Source organism: Zalophus californianus, chromosome 9 (assembly GCF_009762305.2).
Source record: "Zalophus californianus isolate mZalCal1 chromosome 9, mZalCal1.pri.v2, whole genome shotgun sequence".
In the NCBI taxonomy this organism is placed as follows: Eukaryota; Metazoa; Chordata; class Mammalia; order Carnivora; family Otariidae; genus Zalophus; species Zalophus californianus.
In genome coordinates, this window is record NC_045603.1 from 110915433 (window position 1) to 110927905 (window position 12473).

General features: G+C 39.1%; 1 protein-coding gene across 1 annotated transcript; it reads right to left on the reverse strand.

Annotated features, from left to right (window-relative positions):
- Positions 1 to 11904: 11904 nt before the first annotated feature.
- LOC118357375 (U6 snRNA-associated Sm-like protein LSm3) lies at positions 11905 to 12473 on the reverse strand. The gene has a single exon (XM_035729364.1). It carries the CDS (start codon positions 12453 to 12455, stop codon positions 12147 to 12149), a length of 309 nt encoding a protein of 102 aa, XP_035585257.1. The 5' UTR covers positions 12456 to 12473; the 3' UTR covers positions 11905 to 12146.

Consider the following 12473-nt stretch of genomic DNA (forward strand, 5'->3'; position numbering starts at 1 on the left):
AATAACTGTTTTTATTTTTTATTTTTTTTTAAAGATTTTATTTACTTATTTGACAGAGAGAGGCACAGCAAGAGCAGGAACACAAGCAGGGGGAGTGGGAGAGGGGGAAGCAGGCTTCCCGTGGAGCAGGGAGCCCGATGCAGGGCTTGATCCCAGGACCCTGGGATCATGACCTGAGCTGAAGGCAGACACTTAACTGACTGAGATACCCAGGTGCCCCTATAATAACTGTCTTAATGTCCTTGTCTCCCAATTTTATCATATGTTTCATAGGTGGGTCTGCTTCTATTGATTGATTTTTCCTCTTACTATGGCTTGTATTTCCCTGTTTCTTTTTATTCTATAATTTTGTTTATATGCCAGACTCTGTGAATTTTACATCGTTAGGTGCTGGATTTTTTTTTTTTTAATTCCTATAAATATCTTGTGAGCTTTGTCCTGGGATGCAATCAAGTAACTTGAAAACTGATTCTGTCAAGGCTTACTTTTACACTTTGGGAGGTAGAACAAAAACAGTCTTTACTCTAAAGCTAATTTGGTCCTTTCCCTGAATTAATGTCTAATGTCTATTTTTTTTAAGATTTTTTATTTATTTATTTGACAGAGAGATAGTGAGAGAGGGAATACAAGCAGGGGGAGCGGGAGAGGGAGAAGCAGGCTTCCCACAGTGCAGGGAGCCCGATGCGGGGCTCGATCCCAGGACCCTGGGATCATGACCTGAGCTGAAGGCAGATGCTTAACGACTGAACCACCCAGGCGCCCCTCTAATGTCTATTTAATGTCTAATAATTATGAGGTTTTCATTCTATTTAATGTCTAATAATCATGAGGTTTTCCTTCTGGCTGGTGGGAACAATAACCATTCCCAGCCCTGTTTGATCTCTGAGGATCATTCTGCCTCTTCCCTTCTGGTGGTACTCTCTCTAGCCTCAGGTAGTTTCCTCACAGGTATGTACTGATCAAAAATCAACTGGAGACCTGAGGGGAATGCTCTGCAGTTCCCTGTAGCTCTCTTTGTATACAGTTCTTTCCTCTCCAGTATTCCACCCCCCAAATTCTAACCACCTTCACCTCAATTCTGTCATTTCCCACTCTGTTTCCTCAACTTAGGCTCTGCTTGGGTTTCCCCATCTTTGAGCTATAGTCTGGAAACTGTAGACAGTAAGCTGGGACAATGGTAGTACTCACCTCATTTGTTTTCCTTTTCCTAGGGGGAACACTGTCCTCAGCTTTCTGTTATCCAATGTCAGTGAACCAATGTCTCATATGCTTTGTCCAATTTCTTTTTTTTTTTTAAAGATTTTATTTATTTATTTGAGAGACAGAGAAACAGCATGAGAGGGGAGAAGGTCAGAGGGAGAAGCAGGCTCCCCGCTGAGCCGGGAGCCCGATGTGGGACTCGATCCCAGGACTCCTGGATCATGACCTGAGCCGAAGGCAGTCGCTTAACCAACTGAGCCACCCAGGCGCCCCCACCCCCTCACTTTCAATGTGGGGGTGTCTTTGGGTCTAAAATGAGTCTCTTGCAGACCGTATATCGATGGGTCTTGTTTTTTAATCCAATCTGATAGCCTGTGTCTTTGATTGAGGCATTTAGCCCATTTACATTCAGGGTAACTATTGAAAGATATGAATTTCGTGCCATTGTATTGCCTGTAAGGTGACTGTTACTGTATGTTGTGTTCTTTTCTGGTCTATGCTGGTCTATGAGTCACCCAGGTGCCCGCTTTGTCCAATTTCTTATTTAAGGTAGGAAGGTAAATCCAATTCCTGTTCCTTTAAAGTTGGAAGAAATAACCACTTGATGGTTTTGGTTCTATTAAATGACTTTACTCATAGTCCGAGAGCTAGTAATAAGAGAAATAGGCCTAATAATGAGAGTAAAACACTCAGTCAAATATCCACTGTGTATCAGCGGCATTTTGTATTATGTGCTACAAAGAAGCATTCCCCCCCTTTAAGGTTTTTTTTAAAAGACTATTCTCCTCAGTTTGGGGTTTTTTTCTCTCCCAATTTTTGATTTTGAAAAGTGTGAATGCTTTGGAGAATTTGAAAAAATTGAACAATGAAAATCCATAGCTCTTCATCTAGATTGACAAATTAGTATTTTACTACGTATGCTTTATCTCTATATATTTTTCAATTGATTGAAAGTAATTTTCACCCCTAAATATTTATCCTTCATCTTCCAAGGAAAGGATATTCTCTTACATAACCACAATAGCATTATTCTACCTAAGAAATTTAATATTGATACAAGAATATTAGCTAATACATAGCCCATATTCAAATTTCTTTAATTATCCTTTTCTCTTTCCAGAATCACAATCCAATCAAGAATTACTCACTGCATTTGGTAATTGTATGTCATTAATCTCTTTTTATCTGAAACAATCCCCCTGCTATCCTTTGTTTTTTATAATGTTGACATTTTTGAAGAGCTCAGGCCGGCTTTCTTGTTTAATTTAGATTTTTAAAAATTGTGATAGTGTTAGTAAATTTTATGACAATTTGGGAAAGAGAAACTCCTCATTATTTTAGAATTATATTCATCCTGTCACTTTGAAGACTGTGCTAAATTTTGAATATGAATAAATCTCATTTCAAGAACTAATATACTTGAAAATTGCTTAATGACTCAAGTGTGCTATTATAGAAATTAGAAGTAGAAAATATCTAACACTGCATTCCTCCCTGGCAAAGGGAAAGGCAATTGAGACACGTTAGCTTCGTTTTGTCATTTTTGTTTTATAGTACTAGGGTTAAAAATGTGGCCCAACTTTTTCACAAGCACTATTCTTGTCTGATTGTTATAGAAAGTCAGATCTTTCATCTATTCAGCAGCTAAATTTATTATATAACCCCCCAAGTGAAATGTAATAGGAAAATGCTTGGGCGCCTGGGTGGCTTAGTTGGTTAAGAGACTGCCTTCGGCTCAGGTCATGATCCTGGAGCCCGGGATTGAGTCCCACATCGGGCTCCCTGGGGAGTCTGCTTCTCTCTCTGACCCTCTTCCCTCTCGTGCTCTCTATCTCTCATTCTCTCTTTCTCTCAAATAAATAAATAAAATCTTAAAAAAAAAAAAAAGAAAATGCTTGCTGTTTTAGAACCCCAGAATATGCATGAGAGAAACAAATGCATATTTTCCCCTGATGAACACGACTTCACTTTACTTCCGGATATTTCAAAACTACCATCTGGTCGTCCACCCTGTTTTTCCACCAGATGGCAATAATCCATAATGGGTGAGCAGGACGAATGGAATGTACACAAGGGCGTGAGCATTAAAGGCTATGAGCTTGCAATGTGGTAATGTAGGAAAAATGATGAGTCCCAGGAGAAGAGAATAAATAATGGGTTGCTAAATCTGGCATGCTAAAAGCTAACAACAGCCATCATGAAAGGAATCACATCATTCATCTTTATTAGTGCAAAATTTAAGAATACAATGAGCTGTACCATTGTTACATTTTTGTTTGTTTTCAGAATCATATAGGAAAGAAAAGCTAATAGAGTGGAGAAGTTGTTGGTAGAGTTTATCAAATTCAGCACCGAAAAGATACCGCATATTCCTAACAGAAGTCACAAATTCAGGGATGCCTGGCTGGCTCCATTAGTAGAGCATGCGACTCTTGACCTTGGGGATTGTGAGTTTGAGCCCCATATTGGGTATAGAGTTTACTTAAAAATAAATAAATAAATAAATAACTTCATTAAAAAAAAGGTCACAAATTCAGAGTATTTTAAGAAGAGGACGGGAGAAAGGAATCTTTAGGAACTGCTCTTGAAACCTGGAGGCCATTTCTCTTCCCTTCCCCCATGACTTGAAGAGGAAGAGGAATCCTGCTGACATTTCTTTTTTTTTTTTAAACATTTCAGTCTTTCTTTTCTTTTTTTTTTTTTAAAGATTTTATTTATCCATTTGACAGGGAGAGAGAGAGAGAGAGCACAAGCAGGGGGAGCGGCAGAGGGAGAGGGAGAAGCAGGCTCCCTGCTGAGCAGGGAGCCCGATGTGAGGCTTGATCCCAGGACCCCGAGATCATGACCTGAGTGGAAGGCAGACGCTTAACCAACTGAGCCACCCAGGCAACCAGTTGCTGACATTTATTCACCCGTCTTTCAAAATCTGTTTAATTGAGCATACCTATTTGTTTTTGATTTTAGGTGGTATCATACAAATCCAGCCCAATGCTACACTATTTCATGCAAATAATCCCCAGTGTGCTATAGTGCAAAATTCCTGTACAGATCTATACCTTGGCAGGTTACATGGGAAAGGATTTTTCCGTCATGGGGTATCTGTCATTTTCACCTCTGTGTGAGTATTTTTTTTTCTAAGTACTGACTATTCCTGTGATAAAAGCCAGGCTGTTCTTTTTGAAGACTAAATAGTATGAACTTTTATCATTGTTTTTACCATTTTCCTTTCTTCCATTTTGAAAAATAATAATACAGTCACTCAAATTTTAAAAACGAAGCTCCAGCGTATGAGATAAAGGTTAGAATTTTAAATACAGTTCAAAGGAAACTGGAAAGAATCTAAATGAAGTTGTTTAGCATAATCATACAAAACTTCTAAGGAAATTGCTAGGAACATTTTTTTTCTTGTTGTTTTGGTAAATAGATCAATTATCTAAGTATAAGGGAAAAGAAAAAGACAACAATGAGAAGAGATGTAATCCACGGAATTCAGTTTTTCGTGTAGACAATGTTTTTATAAAGGGAGCTATAATAAACAATATTAAGCTTTTATCCCTTTTTAAATATGTTTTGTCTTCATTATAAGTGATCAATAGAAAAATATTGAAATGCAGAAAAGAGTTACCAATCTGAAGACAACTGCTATTAACATTTTAGTGTACTCTCTTCCATAGTTTTTTTCTAGAAATAAGTTTCCTTTTATCTTTTGAACACATTTGTTTGTTTTCATGGTTGTTTCATGCTTTTTATGAACGGATTTCTTACACTGCATGGTAACATATATATTTTCCTATGTGATTAGAAACACTTACTAATTTCAATTGCTTCATAATGTTTTGGTAAGGATAAGCCCTACTTTAATTAACCTATTTTTGGACATTTATTTAGTTTCTCCTTTTTGGCTTAACAAACAGCACAGTGATGAACACGTTGGTGTACACAAAATACTGTCCACGTTTAGACTTTCTTAGAATGGCTTCCCAAGAGTGCAATCACTAGTTCAAAAGCATAAAATATTTTAATGCTTTAATTTTGATTTCGATCGCTGCCGATTTTCTTTTTAATAGAGCTAAGTCGGTTTATACTGCTACTAGCAATGTGCAAAATGCAGCTTTCACGTTGATGCCACTGCTGAGTAGTCTCATAAAAAACAAGCAACCGAACAGTTTGCTAAATGGCCTCCTACTAGTGCTTTAATTTGCATGTCTTTGATTACTAGTGAGATGGAACCTAGTCCCACCATTTGTTAAACAGTTGAATTTCCTCTTTTATGAATTGTTTACTTATGTCCTTTGTCTGTTCATCTCTTGGGGTCTTTGTAATCCCGATTTACAAAGAGAACTAACAAGCCCCGTCCAGAGAAAGGCCTTCTGTATGCAACGCTGTGAATTCCTCCCCTTTCAAGTCTTGTCAGAGGCGGCACTGGAACAGCAACGTGAGGGGAAACCAGGAACGTCAGGAAAATCAGTGGTATATTTCCCTCTGCTGTACAGATGAAATAAAAGATCATGCTGCCATGGGGAAACGGCTCTGTTCCTTTACTCAACCCAGGGCTCAACTTGAAAACTGCATTCTACTAAGTTTTGACCACGTGACATGACACCAGAAATACACATCAGTATGAGTCACTGTGGGGCCATGGCGGATCCGCAAATGTTGCCATACCAGGGTCATCTTTTAAACTGATTTAATTAGATGTAATTTAATTTAATTTAACATGGAGTCTCATCCCTGATTCTCTAGCCACTTCCTGGGAGCTAGATGTATGTATAATTTTTCCATGTATAATTTTTCTTATATGGATACAATTGGAGCAAGTACAGAAAGGGGCATAAATGTGGAGTCCTGGCTCTGAAGTGATGCTGAACTACTCTCTGCACAGCTGACTATCCAGACCCAGGCTCAGAGAACATTCCTCCTACAGGCAGTGACGGGGTTCTCTCTAATGCTTATAGGGACTCGAAACTTGCTCAATTCCCAATTTGAAATATGCAGGTAATCATAGTTCCTCCTCTTATCCAACGGATATTTTAAAGATTACATTATAAGAGAAAAATCTTTGAGGTTGAAAGCACTAACATTAAGTATTATTACATTGTAGCAAATGTTATTTTTAAACATAAGTCAAGACTCAAAAATGATCTACTTTGTCAAATATCCTGAGGTCAATAAAGAGAATTAAAGACTGTAGAATCATGACAGCTAACTCTCTTGTTTGACAGAAGAAACTGAGGCTCTGAGAGGTCTCATCCAAGATGATGATACTTGTATAGGGTGACGCTGCTAATGCATGTTAGTCTTGAGTTCCCTCAAGACATCTGTCTACTGCCTCCCTCCCCTCATCCAGTGGGTAGAAACTTACTAAGCACCACTGAGTAAAAAATTCAATTTTATTTCCTGATCATCTTTAACAGGAACTGTTTCCAGCTCCCTCTTTACGCTGAGAGTTAAATTTCTGTTCACAGTAAAAATAATTATTTCAGGGGCACCTGGTTGGCTCAGTCGGTAAAGCATGCAACTCTGGATCTCAGTGTTGTGAGTTCAAGCCCCACGTTGGGTGTACAGTCTACTTAAAAAAAAATAATTACTTCAAATAGGCTAAAATATGTATGTAAAGTTTTCTGACAAAAGAATGTGAGTTTATGTAAACATGAAATATTATATGTCTAAAAGCTTAGAAATAAGCATCAAAGAGCGGGTTTTAATCAAACTGAAGCATCTTTTTAAACGTACACTTGCAATGCAACACCATCCTCTATCAGCTGGGGCAGAGCTGCAAACACAGGACAAAGGTCACCGAAATGAAGTGGAACCAGTTGGACAGAGAGCTTGCAATCTGGTTTCAACTTTGATTAATATCAGAAGAAACAAATTTGTTACACTAAAGAAGAGGGTTCTGGAATCTTTGTGATTCAAGAGTATATGCCCCTCTTTTCAGAGATAAGTGAATGTGTGAACTCTCTATGGCATTAATGTGGATTACAATAAGGAAACTGAACATCAATACAACAGAGAATCCTCTTCATCAAAGATGGGGAAAACAGGCAGCAAGTTGATTTATCTGTGGGAAGCTAAGGGGAATCATATTAGCAGATACTTTCAAATGATCAAAAATTCAAACATGTAATCATAAGCGGTGTCTGTGAAGCCACACACTTAGATGGAGAGGGGAGACACACTGTCAAATCAAGAGAGAGAATCTCTTTTCTCCCCCCAATTTAACTATTAAAGAACTTTACTTTCTTTTATATATTTTCCCCCAACCTGAGTAGGATTTAATAGATATTTAGATATACAAGAATCTCTCTCTTTCCTTCTGTGTGTACATATAAACACACACACGTGAAATGGTATGAGTTAATCAAACAGAAAAAAAGACCAGTAAGAAAGTTCTACATGGCAAGAACTTTTCTGATGCTTTTTCAAAGTAGCCATATTATTTATTTATTTATTTATTTATTTATTTATTTATTTAAAGATGTTATTTATTCCCAGGACCTCAGGATCATGACCAGGCCTCCCTAAGTGGTAAAAGATTTACTTTAATAGTAAGAATAAAAGTAGGTAAATAATATGGCTACTTTGGGATGCCTGGGTGGCTCAGTCAGTTAAGTGTCTGCCTTTGGCTCAGGTCATGATCCCGGGGTCCTGGGATCGAGTTCTGCATCACTCCTTGCTCAGCGGGGAGCCTGCTTCTCCTTCTGCCTGCAGCTTCCCTTGCTTGTGCTCTCTCTCTGACAAATGAATAAATAACATCTTTAAAAAAATCTTTTACCACTTAGCATACTGTGGATAATTGATGTTTCAGATCATTAAATAGTTCACTCTGATTTCATAGATCTCACAGAATACACAAACATAGGAGCTTTATTTACCACAACTCTGGATTTGAATTCGGTAGTCCTGACAGTTTGAGATTCTGTGATGGCATACCAAGAAATGAAGACAAAAACTATCTCATTTAAACCATTGAATTCAATCTCTTTTCTCACCTTTTTTTTTTTAAAGATTTATTTATTTATTTTAGAGAGAGAGAGAGTGCGTGAGTGGGGGGGAGGGGCAGAGGGAGAGAGAATCTCAAACAGACTCCACACTGAGCGTGGAGCCCAGCGGCGGGTTTGATCCTACAACCCTGAGATCATGACCCTGAGATCATGGCCTGAACTGAAACCAAGAGTTCGACACTTAACCCACCGTGCCACCCAGGCGTCCCTCTTTTCTCACTTTCAAACAAAACTGGTAAGGCAGCAAAAAGAACTGTTTCACTTTCTCACTGACCCCGCACCCAAAAGAAAGTGAAGAATATGTTTTGAATTGCCTGAAAACAAAAGGAAGAGAAATAAAGGCTGCACATTAGCACAAAGTGAAAATCTGTCTCAAAATCCATGAACATAAACTTTACAGGAATATTTGAGGAAACCAGTACCTTGCTCTTGTGGAAGATCACGTAGCGGCTACATTTTTTATTGCCTACACTGAGTGAGAACATTGGTATTTTCCTGACTCACAAGGACAAGAGTGTGCTGCCTGATGAATCACCCTCCTCACTTCCCAGGGTGCCTGAGTGTTCCAAGACACTAATGAAGGATTAAATTGTGGTTGCCATGACAGTCACCTAAATGCTGTCATGATAATATCAACAGATGTAGTGCCATGTTCCCTGAAAGTTGAATATTTTCCCCTTCCAAAACTTCAATAATTTTAATCATTGAAGTTCTTTAACAACTATGCAAAGTTGATCTAAAGAATTAGTAAAATCCTTTTGTTTTTTTAAGATTTTATTTATTTATTTGTCAGAGAGAGAGAGAAAGGGAGAGAGAGAGTGTACAAGCAGGGGGAGTGGCAAGCAGAAGGAGAAGCAGGCTCCCCGCTGAGCAAGGAGCCTGATGGGGGACTCCATCCCAGGATCTTGGGATCACGACCTGAGCTGAAGGCAGACACCCAGTCGACTGAGCCACCCAGGCATCCCAGTAAAATCTTTTTCTTAACTAGATAGGTTGCTATATTAAGATACAACTCATCTCTTTACCTAAAATTTATTTCTCCTGGGGCACCTGGGTGGCTCAATTGGTTAAGCGTCTGACTCTTGGTTTCTGCTCAGGTCACCATCTCAGGGTTGTGGGACCAAGCCCTCCTTGGGGTTCCTCGCTCAACGGGGAGTCTGCTTGAGATTCTCTCCCTCTGACCCTCCCCCCACTCATGCTTGTGTGCTCTTTTCTCTCTCTCAAATAAATAAATCTTTAAAAATAAAATGTATTTCTCCTAGTGAAGGGTGATTGACAAATGATGTTGCCTATGTATTCTTAGAAATTGAAATGAATATCACAAAGTAGAAATAAAAATAAAGTTTTATCAATTTTCTTAAAGTCTAGGAACTCAAATTTACGAAAACAAATCTGAATACCTTAAGCATTAGCCAGCATCTTGTGGTAACGGGCTGTTTTTTATGTGTGCCAGTGTTTTATGTAAACTATATCATGTAAGAACCTGCCTGTGGAGGGTTTGTATTTGGTAGGCAGATGTTCTGTCCCTCCTTCCCTCCATTCCAATGATTAAACCATCAATAAGAACAGAGAAGCAGGAGTAGGGGTTCCTATTTTCATTTTAAAGATCTTACTTCTTGGGAGGTTTACAGTATCTTTTAGGATTACCACGAAGCCCCAATTACTGGGAGGACTTAGAGTCATTTAAATGAACATCAGAAAAAGTTCAATGACCCTGAGCGTTCTTGAAATGCCTTTACTAAACATTTCAAAACTGGGCTTGAGTATTTGCTGCTTTTGGTGTTTTTCTCCTTTCATTTCATCTGCCCTCAGAGTGTTGGTTATTATTATTATTTTCTTTTTTTTGCCAAGGTGTCCCTTGGAATCCTTTTAATTTCAGTGGCACAAAAAAATTATCAAAATTATCAAAGGCTAAACCGCTCCTGATTAGGAACATGGTCAATCAAATGTGTCAGGCAGGGATGTATCAGGAAAAGGTGCACTTAAATGAATGTAGTGGAAGCAAATTTAATGATGGGACTATTCACAGAGGTGTGGGTAGGGTTAAAGGAGCCAAAAAGAGGGTGGGGAGGCACTCAGAGAATAGTACAGCCAGGAGTCATTCCCACCATCCTGACCTCTAGGTGTGACAGGAAAGACCAGTCAATGTTCCCAGACCTGGAGAGAGCAGGAACCATGAAAGAAGAGCTGCCTGAAGGGAGCCGCATTCGTGGAGGTGAGCAGCTACCTTAGCCCCAGAACCTCGGCAAGACAGGGAATTGGGGGGTGGGATAAACACCAGACCGTCCTCTCTTTCCATCTTCTATCTTTTGTCAGTGCTTCCCAACCCAAAACCAACAGGGCAAGGGAGCCTGGTTTGGATACAATTCCAAGGGATTGGCCTCCAGGGCATAAAGCAGGACAGAGAAGGGGAGAGAATGAATCTGGGGATAGTGGTTAAGGTATCTGATTTATAGCTGATCTGACTTAGAGTTTTGTAGTCACAGCATCACATTTGGATTGATTCTGGAAAAAGATAAGGTTATACTTTATGTAGCAATAGAGATGACAACATGCATTTTAATGTTCTAATATTTTTAACATAATTCTGGCCACACAAAAGCAAATGTTTCTTCCTAAGTGTGGAACAGAGAAAATTCTCCAGGATTGACTCCTCAAACCAATATTATACACAATTATAAGAGTGAATTGGTAGTACGTACACTGCAAGCAATGCAAATTTCACATGCTCACCTGAAAGTAGCGTAGGCCCCTGCTACTGTGGAGGTGGAGGGTTCATCCAGTATCTTTAGGAAAATAGGATTATGATGGCTGGTTCCATCTTGCACATATCTTTAGAAAATCTCACAAACTCAATTTGTATTTGATCTTAGGGCTGCTATCAGTTTTATTTGAAAATAGAAGAGACGTTATTCTTGCTCTGCTCCCAGAATTTCCCTGGTAGGGTTAACCTCCAACTGCCCATCACAGGCAGCCTTTATTAATTGCCCTCTTCCCTGTCTCCTTCCCTCACTCTCATGGTTCCTCTATCATCTCCCAAATAAACTTTCTGCACTTTAATCCTTGCCTCAAGGTCAGCTTCTGGAGGAACCCAAACTAAGAAAGAAATATATTGTCTTTTCTAAAAGATTGATTGATTGATTGATTGATTTATGGGAGAAAGAGGAAGAGAGAGAGAGTGCAAGTGGGAGATGAGCAGAGGGGTAGGGAGAGGGAAAGAATTCCAAGCAGACTGTCGCTGAGCGGGGAGCCTGATGCGGGGTTCCGGACTCCATCTCAGGACCCATGAGATCATGACCTGAGCCGAAACCAAGAGTCAGGCGCTTAACTGACTGAGCCACCCAGGCACCCCAGAAAGAAGTCTATTTTCATCCCTTGCCTGTATAAACCTGTAAAGATCCATCTTCCACTACTTAATAACAAATTACTCTTTCACGAAGTGTTGAAAAACTCCACAGAACTTCAAGTTTATCATTTGCTGACCACCTACCAAATGCCAGGTTTGGGGTAGGTGCTTTTATTTTGTTTAATCCTCCCATCCAAGCATATGGATTTTAGTAATGTGATTTGTTTGTGTGTCTTAGCTACTGTACCAAATTATATAAGTGTACATAGAGTTTTATCTACAAATTTAGTTATTGCCAGATACTTGGTCGAACCACCAGTACAATGTTGAGTAGGAGTGGTGAAAGCAGACATCTTTTTTTTTTTTTTCTGCATCTTGGTGATCACATTTATTGAAAGGGTTGGAAAAAAATTAAAATGCCCTTTAGCTTAAGAATTTTTTAGTTATCCGCAAATCAACTCGTTTCAGGAGTGGAAGAATCCTTGGTCATTTCTTAATATCAAAATTTACGCAGGTTTCTCTTTTGAATGTCTTCTACATTTAAAGAGGCAATCATACAAAAGCTCCTATATTCCATACATGATAAATTCTTTGTTTCAGCCAACTCTTAAAGGAGGGGCAACTAGTACAACACCATCTCCCCGGACAAAAAGCATTGGAATATTCCGTTTTGTTGATTTATATATCTCTTCGTATGTTTCCTCATCAATTTCTATAGTAGTCACAGTTTCTTCCACATCTCCCAATATCATATTTAAATGCTGATCATAAGCATGTAATCTGCCTCGAAGCTCTCTGTCATTTCTCATTTTCACATAAATTCGCTCATCCAGGCTGAGCCTGATGAGATCCAGGGGCTCTTCTACAGTGTTGGTAGTTTGTTGCTGGTCCACGTCGTCCGCCATGTTTCAAACCCTGGGCCT